General features: G+C 41.4%; 1 protein-coding gene across 6 annotated transcripts in view; it reads left to right on the top strand.

The window, feature by feature from the left end:
* Positions 1-16,021, top strand: part of sptlc1 (serine palmitoyltransferase, long chain base subunit 1) — a 67,045-nt gene that overhangs the window by 37,446 nt on the left and 13,578 nt on the right. For 3 of the 6 annotated variants that reach the window (XM_047373254.1, XM_047373253.1, XM_047373256.1), the window contains 3 exons: positions 1,275-1,371; positions 1,508-1,562; positions 5,947-6,064. In XM_047373254.1, the coding sequence (XP_047229210.1) occupies positions 1,275-1,371; positions 1,508-1,562; positions 5,947-6,064 (270 nt within the window). Of the gene's footprint in view, positions 1-1,274; positions 1,372-1,507; positions 1,563-5,946; positions 6,065-6,188; positions 6,233-16,021 lie in introns of all 6 variants that reach the window. The other 3 variants (XM_047373258.1, XM_047373257.1, XR_007039367.1) reach the window with 2 other exon arrangements.

Here is a 16,021-nt window from a genome sequence, read left to right as displayed (position 1 = left end):
AATGTGATCAATTGCGTTGAGAGACCAGCTGACCAAATCCATTATTTGCAAGTTTGGAAGATATGTAAAGTCAGGCTCTGAGAAAAACAGACAAAAGCAGATGCAAAAGCAGGCAAGAGGGAGGGACAGAAAATGCGTGCGTCCTCCACTGAGAGCAGAGCAAGAAACAGATACAGGAGCTTTACTGACATTTTTTTAAGTTGCTATCAATGGGGTATGTCCCAATTCAGGGGCTGCATCCTTCGAAGGACCTAGTCTATGTGGGCTGGGTCCTTCGTCGACTGCTAAAACCGGAAGTGAGCAGCTGCGAATTGGGACAGTCTAGCCTTTACTAGCTGTCAGCACATTCCAGCGCATTTCTTCATCAAAAATTAATATTGAAAAGCTTATTTATTCTCAATCACACTCTCCAGCGATAAAGTAAGTTTACATAAAATTGTCCATTTATTCAGGTTAATTTTAATATCACCTGTAATGTCAAATCCATTTACATGAACAAATGACACAATAAATTAAAATACTAACATAAACTGTTAGAGGTCATTTGTGTTTAACGTTCAGTGTGATGACTGCCAGGGGGAGCTTAGTACAGGGAGTCAGGTCAGATCTCAACAGGTTTAGCTTGCCTCACCACCAGAATGGCTGGAGAGGCAAGCCGGCGGCTGTTACTACGGCGGGAGCGGAAAACTGAACACGTCAGCATTTGCTCGGAATGATTCATTAATTGGGACAGCCTTCGTCGCCGCGCTGTGACATAATCGGTCTACAAATACGGCCTTCTAAGGATCCAGCCCCTGAATTGGGACACAGCCAATGTCATAATGTTAGCTTGTAGCGTTAGCACAGCTAGCGTGTGGGCTCCTTCAGCATTTCATCTTTTCCTGTCAGTCTGCTTTATAGGGAAAGTGCCTCCAAACAATGCTTTTGTGTTTGCCTTGTCGGCTAAAGGGGTTAGCAGATGTTGTCTTCTGGATGTATTTGCCATTGTTAGCAGAGTTTAAACTTCCAGCTGCCCATTGTTTTGGTCAGGTGAGGCTGCATGGATGGAAGGGCCTCATTGACTCTGTAATTGCAGAGTTGCTGCTGGAGTAAGTGCAACAACTTGGGCTAATGTGAAGAGGTCATGTGTAATGATTTTGATGAGTTGCTTTTAATAATTAATCTTTTTACTATCGATTAAATCAAAATATTGATTATTTTAACAACTCTAATATATATATTTACAACAAATAATTTATATTCTATTTTGACTTTGTTTTTGTTTTTTCCTTTAGCGTCTGTCGGGCCAGGGCTACTGTTTTTCTGCCTCCCTGCCTCCAATGTTGGCTGCTGCTGCCATTGAGGCTCTGAACATCATGGAGGAGGATCCAGGTAGGAGACTACTTTTCCCTCAGTGCACCATTTAGTGGTCTCAGGTCTAAGAGTTTATGGGACAAACAACTCATAATAACTTCTAACTGTTAAATAGAAGTATTTTTCAGATTTTGTTTCCTTTCTTGTTTTTTAGGTATTTTCACTGTTTTGAGGGAAAAGTGCAAATGTGTTTATAAAGCTTTACAAGGGTAAGTTTCTCTGTACTATAATACTGTTTTCTTGTTTTGAGTGGTATTTTGATTTTTAAAGGAGAGCCTTTACATACAATTTTACTGGGGTCTAACTCAATGTTTCCATCATCAATAGATCGCTGTTAAGAATCAACATGTTTAAGCAGCACTAACATAAATCTTCTCACAAGTAATTGTTATTAGCTACACTCACTATTTATGATCTACACTCACTACACAATGTAGTGAGTGTAGCTACAATTATAGCATGGATACAAACATTGAGTTGGGGTGGCGTGGCCAGATGCAGCTAATTTGCATAAAAGTGATAGAGCCCCAAAACAACTCATTTTGAAAGGACCTAAAAATAGGGGTAACTGAGGAGGTGAAATCTCATTAAATGAGAATGATTTTGTTTGAAAAATTTAATTAACATGTTTTGTATAGCACATGGACCTATCCCAAATGTTTAAAAGGAAGTATAATAGGTCACCTTTAAGATCTGAATTTGCACAGAGGTTTTCTTGGTGTATTATACATTGCAATTTCATGATGGGATGGCCAACTTGTTCCTCAATTAGGGGAACAGCACCTGTGTGTTTCTCTACCATAGCTGGTGCACCATTAGTTGTTACAGCAACTCCCCACTCCTAAAAACGCTAATACTTTGCCAATATCCTCAACCTGTCGTTGTTTAAGGCATCAGGGTTAAACAGAACAGTTCCTCTTGTACCACCACATCACAGTATCTTACCATAAGCCAAACGTGGCACATTATTGATATCGTTCTCATCCAAAGCTACACTAAAACACCGTGGCTTCTATCTAACCAGCTGTTTGTTGGGCTCTGACATTGTCACCGATTTCCCGGATGTGTCGTTCCGCAGTTCTGGCTGATGCAGGTATGTCTTGTATCCTTGCTATAATTGTAGCTTTGTTTGGGAGTCCATCAAATAAAACCTCTGAGCTACAGAGAAAAACCTCCTTAATAATTTCTCCATCTGTAAACAGCATTCCATGTTTAGCAATAAAATATGCAATACGATAACTCTCTTCAGTTCCATGATGTTTAACTGCAGTAAAAGCTTTGAGAGTACTTGCTTGCTTCTTATATTTTGAGATGGCAAGTTAAATTGACTCAGTCTTCTCTGCCTCATTCTTGAAAGTTTTTTACGTTTTGTCTTAAAATGCCATTTTACACTGGACATCCGACAAATGACACTCTCAAGGCATAGGGCACACACTGCATGATCTTTCTACTGCACAAAACCTCAGTTTTTAGTCCACATTGTCATAAAAGACAAGGAACTACCTTTTTTTGCTTGCTTCGATGCCATATTTTAGAAGACTACCTAGCTAGCATTAGCTACGTCTTTTCACAATTGGTTAAAATGGTCAGCGATTTATAGCCAATCACAAGTTGAACCTGGTAGTGGGGTGTTAGCTAAGATTCGACTTGTTATCTAATGCTGTAGCTTTTTAGTTCCCCCTGTACTCACTGATAGCGTGGAATGGTGAGATCGATTTGATTGTTTGGTATGTCTCTCTGGCTAAGCCAAATTATGCAAAAAGCATGCAGAAAAAAATCTACCACGACTAATTCACTATAATTGATCTCAGTTTTGTACCCAATAAAAACTGAGATCCTTCAATTTGTTGGGTACAACAAATTATATGGCCTCTCACACTGAGCCTGGTTCTGCTGGAGGTTTCTTCCTGTTAAAAGAGAGTTTTTCCTCTCCACTGTCGCTACATGCATACTCAGTATGAGGGATTGCTGCAAAGTCAACGCCAGTGACTGTCCACTGTCTCGACATGTTCATCCAGGAGGAATGACTGCTACAAGTCTCTGACTCGATCTGCTGGGTTTCCTTAGATATACAATTTTTTTATTCAATTTGAATAAATAACTGAATCTGACTACACTGTTCAAGTTAGGATTAATTGGAATGTATGTACCTGACTTTGTGAAGTGCCTTGAGACAACATGTGTTGTGAATTGGCGCTATATAAATAAACTGAATTTAATTGAATTGAAAACGTATTGCTGTAAACATTTTTGTTTTTCCAGCTAACATTAATTGCAAAAATATTGGGTCAGCATTAACTTGAAATACCATACCTTTCTTTAAATAATGTCTTTAAAATTGTGTTAGTTCAACAGTTCCCTCTTCTCTGATGGCTAGCAACAGAATTTTAGATTGTGTTCATGGTAATTTTTGGCTATACTTCGAGAAACACATTTGTGTGAGTTCACACATTGATGATGGACCAATAAGGCCTGGCTCAAAGTCTTTGCTCTAATCCATCCCCAAGATGTTCTATTGGGTTGAGGTCAGGACTCTTGCTTTTGCCAGAAGCATGCAGTCATGTTGGAACAGGAAGGGTCCATCCCCAAACTGTCCTGACAATGTTGGAATCTTAAGGGAACCCTTTGGGCAGTATAGTGTAGTTTGTTTGTATTTCAGTTGTAAAGCATTTTGTCACATTAACATTAGACATTTTTTTTATTTTTAATCATAGTTTTTACATCTCAAAAATCTGGCATATTATCAAGTATGTGTACACTTTTTGTGTCTACTTTTTTTCCAAACAGGCTACCATTCTATAAATTAAACTTAAAATATGTCTGCCAATTTCTCAGAAAGGTAGGCATGGAAAAACATTCAGTCAGTCAGGCATTTTCTACCGCTTATTCCATAGTGGGTCGCGGGGAAGCTGGTGCCTATCTCCAGCAGTCTATGGGCGAGAGGCAGGGTACACCCTGGACAGGTCGCCAGTCCGTCGCAGCGCAACACACAAACAACCATGCACACACTCATTCATACACCTAAGGGCAATTTAGAGTGACCAATTAACCTAACGGGCATGTCTTTGGACTGTGGGAGGAAGCCGGAGTACCCGGTGAGAACCCATGCATGCACGGGGAGAACATGCAAACTCCATGCAGAAAGACCCCCAGCCAGGAGTTGAACCCAGGACCTTCTCACTGTAAGGCAACAGTGCTACCAACTGTGCCACCGTGCAGCCCCCATGGAAAAACATGGAAAATATGAGACTGAAAACTGTCTTGACTCATACAGGGGTTGGACAATGAAACTGAAACACCTGTCATCTTAGTGTGGGAGGTTTCAAGGCTAAATTGGACCAGCCTGGTAGCCAGTCTTCATTGATTGCACATTGCACCAGTAAGAGCAGAGTGTGAAGGTTGAATTAGCAGGGTAAGAGCACGGTTTTGCTCAAAATATTGAAATGCACACAACATTATGGGTGACATACCAGAGTTCAAAAGAGAACAAATTGTCGGTGCACGTCTTGCTGGCGCATCTGTGACCAAGACAGCAAGTCTTTGTGATGTATTAAGAGCCACGGTATCCAGGGTAATGTCAGCATACCACCAAGAAGGACGAACCACATCCAACAGGATTAACTGTGGACGCAAGAGGAAGCTGTCTGAAAGGGATGTTCGGGTGCTAACCCGGATTGTATCCAAAATCATAAAACCACGGCTGCCCAAATCACGGCAGAATTAAATGTGCACCTCAACTCTCCTGTTTCCACCAGAACTGTCCGTCGGGAGCTCCACATGGTCAATATACACGGCCGGGCTGCTATAGCCAAACCTTTGGTCACTCATGTCAATGCCAAATGTCGGTTTCAATGGTGCAAGGAGCACAAATCTTGGGATGTGGACAATGTGAAACATGTATTGTTCTCTGATGAGTCCACCTTTACTGTTTTCCCCACATCTGGGAGAGTTACGGTGTGGAGAAGCCCCAAAGAAGCGTTCCACCCAGACTGTTGCATGCCCAGAGTGAAGCATGGGGCTGGATCAGTGATGATTTGGGCTGCCATATCATGGCATTCCCTTGGCCCAATACTTGTGCTAGATGGGTGCGTCACTGCCAAGGACTACCAAACCATTCTTGAGGACCACCGAACCATTCTTGAGGACCATGTGCATCCAATGGTTCAAACATTGTATCCTGAAGGCAGTGCAACAATACACACAGCAAGACTGGTGAAAGATTGGTTTGATGAACATGAAAGTGAAGTTGAACATCTCCCATGGCCTGCACAGTCACCAGATCTAAATATTATTGAGCCACTTTGGGGTGTTTTGGAGGAGCGAGTCAGGAAACGTTTTCCTCCACCAGTATCACATAGTGACCTGGCCACTATCCTGCAAGAATGGCTTAAAATCCTTCTGACCACTGTGCAGGACTTGTATATGTCATTCCCAAGACGAATTGACGCTGTATTGGCCGCAAAAGGAGGCCCTACACCATACTAATAAATTATTGTGGTCTAAAACCAGGTGTTTCAGTTTCATTGTCTAACCCTGTAGTTTCCACAAGAAAACCATTGAATTTAACGCTTTGTGTTTGATCATGTTTGACAGAATTCCAGGTTTGAAGTTAGTAGGGGAACCGTTCGTCCCAGCTCTTCATCTACAACTGGAAAAAAGTTCAGGCTTCAGAGTCTCTGACATGCAGCTGCTCCGCTCCATTGTAGATTATGTAAGTCTTCTGTTGTAGCTTTAGCTTTCACTGTATGAAGCACATGATCATATTATTTGTGACATACACAGTCAGAGACTAAATGTACACCCTTCAATCAAACAAGGTGTGAAAATTTTGACAGGTGGGGGCGGGACTTCCAGGGGCAGGACATCCGGTGGCGTAACCGTATGTCATCATTAACCAGATGTTGTCATTGGGGGGGGGACAGGCGAGGCGAATCTTTCTAATTGTATGTTTTTAGATGTTTTTACATCTAAAAAAAAAACATGCAGTTTCTCCACTTTAAAGGTACGCTCACTTAATGCAGGCACGTTACACAAAATTCTGATAAAAAGAGAGAACCTGACAGAATTGTAAATTCTGTGCTCAGTATGCTGTTTCCAAATTAGAAATGGATTCTACAGCTAACAGTCTTAGTTTGGAATCATGAGAGACTCCATTTGGTAAAATGGATGATAATTTTAGTTACCTCAAGTTTTTCTTTTTCATCTTAGAGCAATAGTTTTTGAGGATTTAGAGAAAACAGTCATCCTGTAACTGCTGCCTCGCCCTTCTGATTCAAAGGCTTCTCCTCATCCGACGTGGGTGCTGGAGGTTGTATCCTGTAGGTGTGGTATATGTTAAACGTCACAAGAAACTGAAAAAAAAAAAAAAAAGTTAAAAAGTCCTCAGACATGTCACTGTTTATTGAATTAAGGCAAACATCCGCAGCTGTTTCTTGTCGATTGTCTCAGACAAAGTCTAAACACCAACTGTAGTCATAAAGTAATTAAGACGACTGTCTTCCTTCCTGGCCCAAAGTGTCGAGCATCGTCTCAGACAATACACATCCACTGTTTATTGAATAGGTGATCAGACCTCAGACATGGCACTGTTTATTGATTTAAGGCAGACATCTGCGGTTTTGCTTAGGTGTCGAGAGCTTCAAAGTCTTCACACCGACTGTAATCATAAAGTAATTAAAACGACCGTCTTCCTTCCAGGCCCAAAGTGTCGAGCGTTGTCTCAGACAATCCACATCCATTGTTTATTGAATTAAGGCAGACATCTGCGGTTTTGCTGAGGTGTCTCGGGGGTGTGACCAAGGGGCGTAACCCTGCACGCTGATCGGTTGTCTTCATTAGAGGGCGAATCTAGAATCGACCAATTAAAAACAGAGGGACGTGCTTCGGTGTTTGTTGTAAATACTAGCAGAAAGTGCTGCAATTTACCCGCAACATACGCCGGAAAAGAACACTCGTTGAAAAATGGATAGAGTTAAGAGAGTTTTTCATCAAACCGGGGAGAAATGCAAGGCGTGCTGAGATGATGAACAACCATCTACATCATCTACTTCTTCATCTGAGATACCTATCGGAATTCCTATCATAACATACTCTGCAGATGATGATCCAACTTCACCAACAACAATGGATGAAAAACAGGTCTCAGGTCAGCTAAGACGTATGTCTCTTCTGTGTGAAACCCCAGTAACCGTCCACCGGCATACGTGCCGTGAATTGGATGCCTCAAAAAAATCAACATATTACCTGTGCTAGGTACAAAGGCCCCGTTCGATACTCTGCAGGAAGAGTGGTCTTTGGAGCCATATGGACTGAGTGGTAGCTGGGGGTATATTTTCATGTATGAAATAGGAGAGCTCTGCCTGTATCAATTGGATAAAGAGGTATTTAACGGGTCACTCCAGACCTCTACTCACCAACCACTTCATCGTCCCAGCTCTCTTGAGTCCCTCTTCAGTCCAACCACACCTACAGGATACAACCTCAGATCGTATCATCCACCTTCTCCCGATCTCTACTCACCGCTATGCGTGGCTGAGTCTGCAGACACAGATATCCGAGCTGAAGACAAGAGGATACTCTTGGGTACTTACCCTCCCCACAAACTCCGGTCCAGATACCTGCCCCTCAACCTTCACCGGAGGATGAGAGTAATCAGGGGGACGAAATTGACGGTTGGATCTCAACCGCCCTCATCAATACGGTGAAAACAGCGATACTTCATTTATTCCACATAACCTGTTTGAACTATCTCAAAGAAACCTGTTACGGGTGCATAACAAACCACCCGAGTCAACGACAGCATCAGTGCCTGGAGATATTGGAGGAGTATTACCAAATCAATTTCAACGCATCGTGCGACGACTCATAAACCACAATCTCCTTCCTGCTATTCAGAATCTTCTTACACAAGCAGATGACTTCAGAGTGAAAACAATTGCAAAGTCTGTTTTATATGAACTGAAATCGGTACAAGGCTTCCATAGTGCAATCAGGGATATGTACAGGTCCTTCTCAAAATATTAGCATATTGTGATAAAGTTAATTATTTTCCATAATGTCATGATGAAAATGTAACATTCATATATTTTAGATTCATTGCACACTAACTGAAATATTTCAGGTCTTTTATTGTCTTAATACGGATGATTTTGGCATACAGCTCATGAAAACCCAAAATTCCTATCTCACAAAATTAGCATATCATTAAAAGGGTCTCTAAACGAGCTATGAACCTAATCATCTGAATCAACGAGTTAACTCTAAACACCTGCAAAAGATTCCTGAGGCCTTTAAAACTCCCAGCCTGGTTCATCACTCAAAACCCCAATCATGGGTAAGACTACCGACCTGACTGCTGTCCAAAAGGCCACTATTGACACCCTCAAGCAAGAGGGTAAGACACAGAAAGAAATTTCTGAATGAATAGGCTGTTCCCAGAGTGCTGTATCAAGGCACCTCAGTGGGAAGTCTGTGGGAAGGAAAAAGTGTGGCAGAAAACGCTGCACAACGAGAAGAGGTGACCGGACCCTGAGGAAGATTGTGGAGAAGGGCCGATTCCAGACCTTGGGGGACCTGCGGAAGCAGTGGACTGAGTCTGGAGTAGAAACATCCAGAGCCACCGTGCACAGGCGTGTGCAGGAAATGGGCTACAGGTGCCGCATTCCCCAGGTCAAGCCACTTTTGAACCAGAAACAGCAGCAGAAGCGCCTGACCTGGGCTACAGAGAAGCAGCACTGGGCTGTTGCTCAGTGGTCCAAAGTACTACAAAGTACTTTTCGGATGAAAGCAAATTCTGCATGTCATTCGGAAATCAAGGTGCCAGAGTCTGGAGGAAGACTGGGGAGAAGGAAATGCCAAAATGCCAGAAGTCCAGTGTCAAGTACCCACAGTCAGTGATGGTCTGGGGTGCCGTGTCAGCTGCTGGTGTTGGTCCACTGTGTTTTATCAAGGGCAGGGTCAATGCAGCTAGCTATCAGGAGATTTTGGAGCACTTCATGCTTCCATCTGCTGAAAAGCTTTATGGAGATGAAGATTTCATTTTTCAGCATGACCTGGCACCTGCTCACAGTGCCAAAACCACTGGTAAATGGTTTACTGACCATGGTATCACTGTGCTCAATTGGCCTGCCAACTCTCCTGACCTGAACCCCATAGAGAATCTGTGGGATATTGTAAAGAGAACGTTGAGAGACTCAAGACCCAACACTCTGGATAAGCTAAAGGCCGCTATCGAAGCATCCTGGGCCTCCATAAGACCTCAGCAGTGCCACAGGCTGATTGCCTCCATGCCATGCCGCATTGAAGCAGTCATTTCCGCAAAAGGATTCCCGACCAAGTATTGAGTGCATAACTACAGGATTATTTGAAGGTTGACGTTTTTTGTATTAAAAACACTTTTCTTTTATTGGTCGGATGAAATATGCTAATTTTGTGAGATAGGAATTTTGGGTTTTCATGAGCTGTATGCCAAAATCATCCATATTAAGACAATAAAAGACCTGAAATATTTCAGTCAGTGTGCAATGAATCTAAAATATATGAATGTTAAATTTTCATCATTACATTATGGAAAATAATGAACTTTATCACAATATGCTAATATTTTGAGAAGGACCTGTATGATAAGATGAGCGGTAACGATTGTCTCAAGCAACTTACTTGTTTAAAGATTGCAGTGTTTGAATTGATCTTTATTATCTGAATCTGTTTTTGTGTTTTTCTATTAAATACAAGCAAAGAAAAAAAGAAGAATAAATATACCCTCCGGTGTTTTTTTTGTTTTTCATTATTTATCAAGTAGTCTTCAGAGTGAGCATAAGACAGGGATGGCTGAAAGAAGATTGATGAAGAATGTATATTACAATCCATCAAATCTGGGAAGTTTAGGGGGTATAGAAAGGTTGACGAGGGTTTTGCAAGATGAAACGGGAAAGAAGGTAGTGGTTGAAAAAGTTAATTATTTTTTTATCCGGAGAAGATACCTATACTCTACATAAACCTGCAAGAATGAAGTTCCCAAGAAACAGAGTTTTTGTCAGCAGACCATTGAGACAGTTCCAAGCCAATCTCTGTGACATGCAAGCTCTGGCCAAGGAAAATGACGGTTACAATTATTTATTAACAGTCATTGACATCTTTTCAAAGAGAGCGTATGTATGGGTTTTGAAGAGGAAAACTGCTGCAGAGGTGCTAAAGGCTTTTGAATCAGTTTTTAAAGAAAGGCAGGTTCCTAAAAAACTTCAGACTTATCCAGGTAAAGAATTATTTACATTTATGTCCTGCAAAACCTAGCTAGAAGCTACAACCACAGCTCCCACACCAGCATTAAAATGAGCCCTATGGAAGTAACCTCAGAAAATGCCTTTTAGGTATTTCAGAATCTGTATGGTGTCAAGTCCAACAGATATTGCAGGGCCTCAGTGACAATGTTTAAACAGGGGGATCTTGTCAAAATATCCAAGGTACGTGGAGTGTTTGACAAAAAATACCGAGTTTTACGGATGAAGTGTTAACAGTGTGTGAGCGGATACCCCGATCTCCTGTATACAAACTCAAAGATTTGGAAGGAGAACCTATCGAGGGTTCTTTTTAGGCTGAGGAACTTCAAAAAGTAAAAATATTTAAGGACAAGATGTATCAAGTGGAGAAAATATTAAATTGACGCACAGTCAAGGGTGTCAAACAGGTTTTTGTACGCTGGAAAAATTGGCCTAAGAAATTCAACAGTTGGATCAGGTTTGATGAACTTCGAAAGGTATAAAATAGGTGTGTGCTAAAACCTTACGATTCATACAGGGTCATGGACAGCAACATAGAGGATGGCCGTTTTTACGTTACCCTCCCCTCAACGCTAGCAAGGAAGTGTTTAAAAATAATACCAGCTCAAGTTTCCGTGTAAATTTAACTCAACATATTGATTTAGAAGGCCAATGGCTGCATTAGCAGAGATTTCATATCCCCATACATGGCATAATTTACCAGATCTTGTAGCCTACTTTGAATGGAAGAATTTTGGTGATGTGGAGATCCATACACAGAAGATTAGAGGGGACTACTATAACAGCGTTATTCAATTCGAGACAGAGATGGAAATGTTTTTCAAAAAAATAAACACGGACATCCGCATGAAATTCAGCAGTGTTCAAAAGAGATTTGCATTTCAAGCAAGCGGTCGGTATGAAATACACTTCTTCAGCACTCTAGCTTATATGCTGGGTGTGAAACCAGGGGAATGGATTCATGTAGGTGAACCAAACCAACACTGGCTTCTTTTCCGGCTGATATAAAGGCTAGTTTCTATCACCTATACTGTTACAGCGACGTGGTCAGCCCTCAAATAGTAGGCGACGCCTTTGCACCTTTACTGCGGACCCTCACAGTGCAAGGCGACTTCAGTGATATGGGTACTCTGACGTTTAACCCTGCCCAATACCTTCCAGTTTCTAGAAGACATATTGAAAATATCCATATAGAAATTAAATCGGACCAAAACGTTCCTGTAAATTTCGTCTACGGAAAGACCGTCACAAGACTACACTTCAGACCAGTGATATCACAACGTAGCCAGAGATAAATTTTATTTGTATAAACTATTCCAGAGATATATGTAACGTCTAATTCTGATTGGTTATCATTCATATTCCCCTGGTCCTTCAACACTGTGCACCAAGCAGGCAAGAGAGAACATAGCACAGCTGTCTTAGACGTGATCCTAATCGCTTTGTACATTACTATGTAAGTCAATCAGGCGGTAATCTGCCAGGGTTTTATGGGGCCCCGGTCATGTACGGACGCTAAATTGGATCATTATTTTCAAAATTAATATCGCGTCATATCCCCTCTGGATAAAAAGGAATTTGCTATTGCAAAACCCCATCTGAAAATGGCTGCATCAAATATTGCTTCAGACGTCATAGGTAGAGCCATGAGTAAAATGAATGGTTCTACACTCACCGACGGTCAAGAAGGTTCAGGAATTATGGTTTAATCCAAAAGACCCAGAACAAGACCCCATGGTAATTGTTTAAGGACGGTTAAAAAATGATAAGCACGAAAATGGAGATCAGTTGGAGCTGACAAACGAAGAGGACGGAAGTCTTCCGCAAGTTTGTTATATTTAAATAATGGCTGTTTTACATAACAAATCATCAGCGTGCACACTGGCAGAGTTGGACTTATTTTCTGCCCCGATGACGCAGCTATCGATCGAAGATAAAAATTTACACCGAGATCCAGTCTTTATCAGCAATCACCGATGAAGGCCTGATTGAGTTTTTCATTCAGGGAGTCGGAGAAAAGTATTTGCATCTTAACGATACGTATCTCAGATTGAAAATTACTTACGAGGATGGAACAAACCTGCCGAATGATGCACCTGTAGGGCTCATCAACTACCCGTTAAACACCATCTTTAGTCAGTGTGATGTCGCTCTCGGAGAACGATCGATTTCACAATCCAGCGCCACACATCCATATAGAGCCATGATTGAGACATTGTTGAACTTTTCTGAGGATTCTTTAAAAAGCCAGTTTAGGTCTGGTCTTTTTCAAAGACACAGCCGGGTCTCTGAACTCTATCATTACAACTTTGGTCTTAACAGTAGAGCAGGCTTTAAGGCAAATTCCATGGTAGTACAAGGGTTGGACAATGAAACTGAAACACCTGGTTTTGGACCACAATAATTTATTAGTATGGTGTAGGGCCTCCTTTTGTGGCCAATACAGCGTCAATTCGTCTTGGGAATGACATATACAAGTCCTGCACAGTGGTCAGAGGGATTTTAAGCCATTCTTACTGCAGGATAGTGGCCAGGTCACTACGTGATACTGGTGGAGGAAAACGTTTCCTGATTTGCTCCTCCAAAACACCCCAAAGTGGCTCAATAATATTTAGATCTGGTGACTGTGCAGGCCATGGGAGATGTTCAACTTCACTTTCATGTTCATCAAACCAATCTTTCACCAGTCTTGCTGTGTGTATTGGTGCATTGTCATCCTGATACACGGCACCGCCTTCAGGATACAATGTTTGAACCACTGGATGCACATGGTCCTCAAGAATGGTTCAGTAGTCCTTGGCAGCCCATCTAGCACAAGTATTGGGCCAAGGGAATGTCATGATATGGCAGCCCAAACCATCACTGATCCACACCCATGCTTCCCTCTGGGCATGCAACAGTCTGGGTGGTACGCTTCTTTGGGGTTTCTCCACACCGTAACTCTCCCGGATGTGGGGAAAACAGTAAAGGTGGACTCATCAGAGAACAATACATGTTTCACATTGTCCACAGCCCAAGATTTGCGCTCCTTGCACTATTGAAATCGACATTTGGCATTGGCATGAGTGGCCTAAGGTTTGGCCGTGTATATTGACCCTGTGGAGCTCCTGACTGACAGTTCTGGTGGAAACAGGAGAGTTGAGGTGCACATTTAATTCTGCCGTGATTTGGGCAGCCGTGGTTTTATGTTTTTTGGATACAATCCGGATTAGCACCCAAACATCCCTTTCAGACAGCTTCCTCTTGCGTCCTCTGTTAATCCTGTTGGATGTGGTTCGTCCTTCTTGGTGGTATGCTGACATTACCCTGGATACCGTGGCTCTTGATACATCACAAAGACTTGCTGTTTTGGTCACAGATGCGCCAGCAAGACGTGCACCAACAATTTGTCCTCTTTTGAACTCTGGTATGTTACCCATAATGTTGTGTGCATTTCAATATTTTGAGCAAAACTGTGCTCTTACCCCGCTAATTGAACCTTCACACTCTGCTCTTACTGGTGCAATGCGCAATCAATGAAGACTGGCTACCAGGCTGGTCCAATTTAGCCATGAAACCTCCCACACTAAAATGACAGGTGTTTCAGTTTCATTGTCCAAACCCTGTAGATCTTCTAGGACCTCAGGATATTAGGAGCCTCTCTTTTCATCAAAAAAGTTACTGTCTCTCCAGCTGTACGACTGGGTCACACTACAGCTTTAATTAAAGCAAATGCTCTCTATCCACTTTCACGTGTGAATGTAAAAACATATTCCATCCCTGAAAATTCATGGGTGTGCAACCAAGAGAATCTGTTCTTAGGTGTCTTTCCCAAGTATGTGGTGATTACGTTACTGGATTATAACGCTTTTACAGGAACACGCGATCTCAATTTATTTGCTTTTAATCATTTTGATATGGAATATTTAGCCTTATGCAAGAATGGTAGACAAATTCCTGCTAAGGCCTTCCAACTCAATTTTAACCAAGGCAATACAGTGAGAGAATATTACAACTTGTTTACGGCTACAGGACGACATCTAAAAGATCTTCCGCTGAGTATAACACGTCAAGAATTTAATCAAGGATACTCTATTCGCATTTAATCATAACCCGAGTGAGGACACAGATGCTCTATCTCCACTTTCCAATGGGAATTTAAGATTGGAAATGCAATTTAGGCAACCATTGCCTCATACAACCACGCTGATCATCTATGCTTGTTATGACTCTATTTTAGAGATTGATTCAAAGAGGTGTGTGCTGGTGGATTATTATTAATCTAATCAGACATGAATAATCATGAAATTGAGGACCTACTGCATCATCTGCTGGGAGATTTGTTTTATGGTGTATGGACGTGCGACCAGCTGCCGCTGACACATTCACAGGACCCGCATACTTTATAGTGAACACACATCCTTCACACATGCCGGGAGAACACTGGTTGGCTCTGACTCTGGAAGAGAGTGGTGAAGCCAGCTTTTTTGACTCTTATGGGTTCCCTCCAAAGTTTGATTTCTACCCGTCAAGCATCATAACATTTTTAAAAGACAAATCATCAAAAATATTGTATCACAATAACCAGCTTTAAAAAACTCTGTCCACCAGAGTGTTTTAATCATTGTATTTATTATCTCTGTCATAGAGCATGCAGTTTATCACTGCAGCAAGTATTGTCTAAATATACCGGAGATGTGTTTAAGAATAATTTAATGGTATCTAACTTTGTAAAAGAAATACCAGAAATGTGTAATTAATCAGAGTTCTGCATTTTTCACTCACATTGCATGCTCCTTGGAGATGTTTCAGGATTGTTATGGAATTTAAATTGTCTTTTTTTTCTGATTTTAATTTTTGTTTAAATTCTAATGAATTCTAATGAAAATGTATATGTGTGTGTGTGTGTGTGTGTGTGTGTGTGATGTAGAGCATGATGCTATACATGAAAATATAATCAATAAAGATTTTATTGAATGAAAGAAATAGGTAACAACTCTCATTTTCTTATAACGGTTTATGATGAAAATATGATCCATCGGGGAGGTAGTATTGTTTTACGAAGAGACTTTATTGGCTTCACGTTAGTATTTTTAGGGTCTTCCTGCTCGGATCTCAACCAATGGGGAGAAAGAGTTATCTGCTTTTTTCTTCTCTGCTTAATGCGGGGAGATGTTCAGCACTTAAAATAAATGATCCCTCTCCCTCTGTTTTGAGCCGTCTATTCATCATGGGCATTAGGGTTATTGACAGAAGATATAGGCAAGTTTACCTCTGACAAGGTGTGTAAAAAGGCTGACCATCCTTGGGGTAGCTGTGCTCCAGATTCTTTAAATGGTAGCATGAGATTATTCAACAAGTCAATCATATGGTACCACTTTACAACATTTCGTTTAAATACTAATTCTCCT

This window comes from Girardinichthys multiradiatus, chromosome 8, assembly GCF_021462225.1.
Source record: "Girardinichthys multiradiatus isolate DD_20200921_A chromosome 8, DD_fGirMul_XY1, whole genome shotgun sequence".
Lineage (NCBI taxonomy): Eukaryota > Metazoa > Chordata > Actinopteri > Cyprinodontiformes > Goodeidae > Girardinichthys > Girardinichthys multiradiatus.
This window is presented reverse-complemented; position numbering and strand designations above follow the sequence as displayed.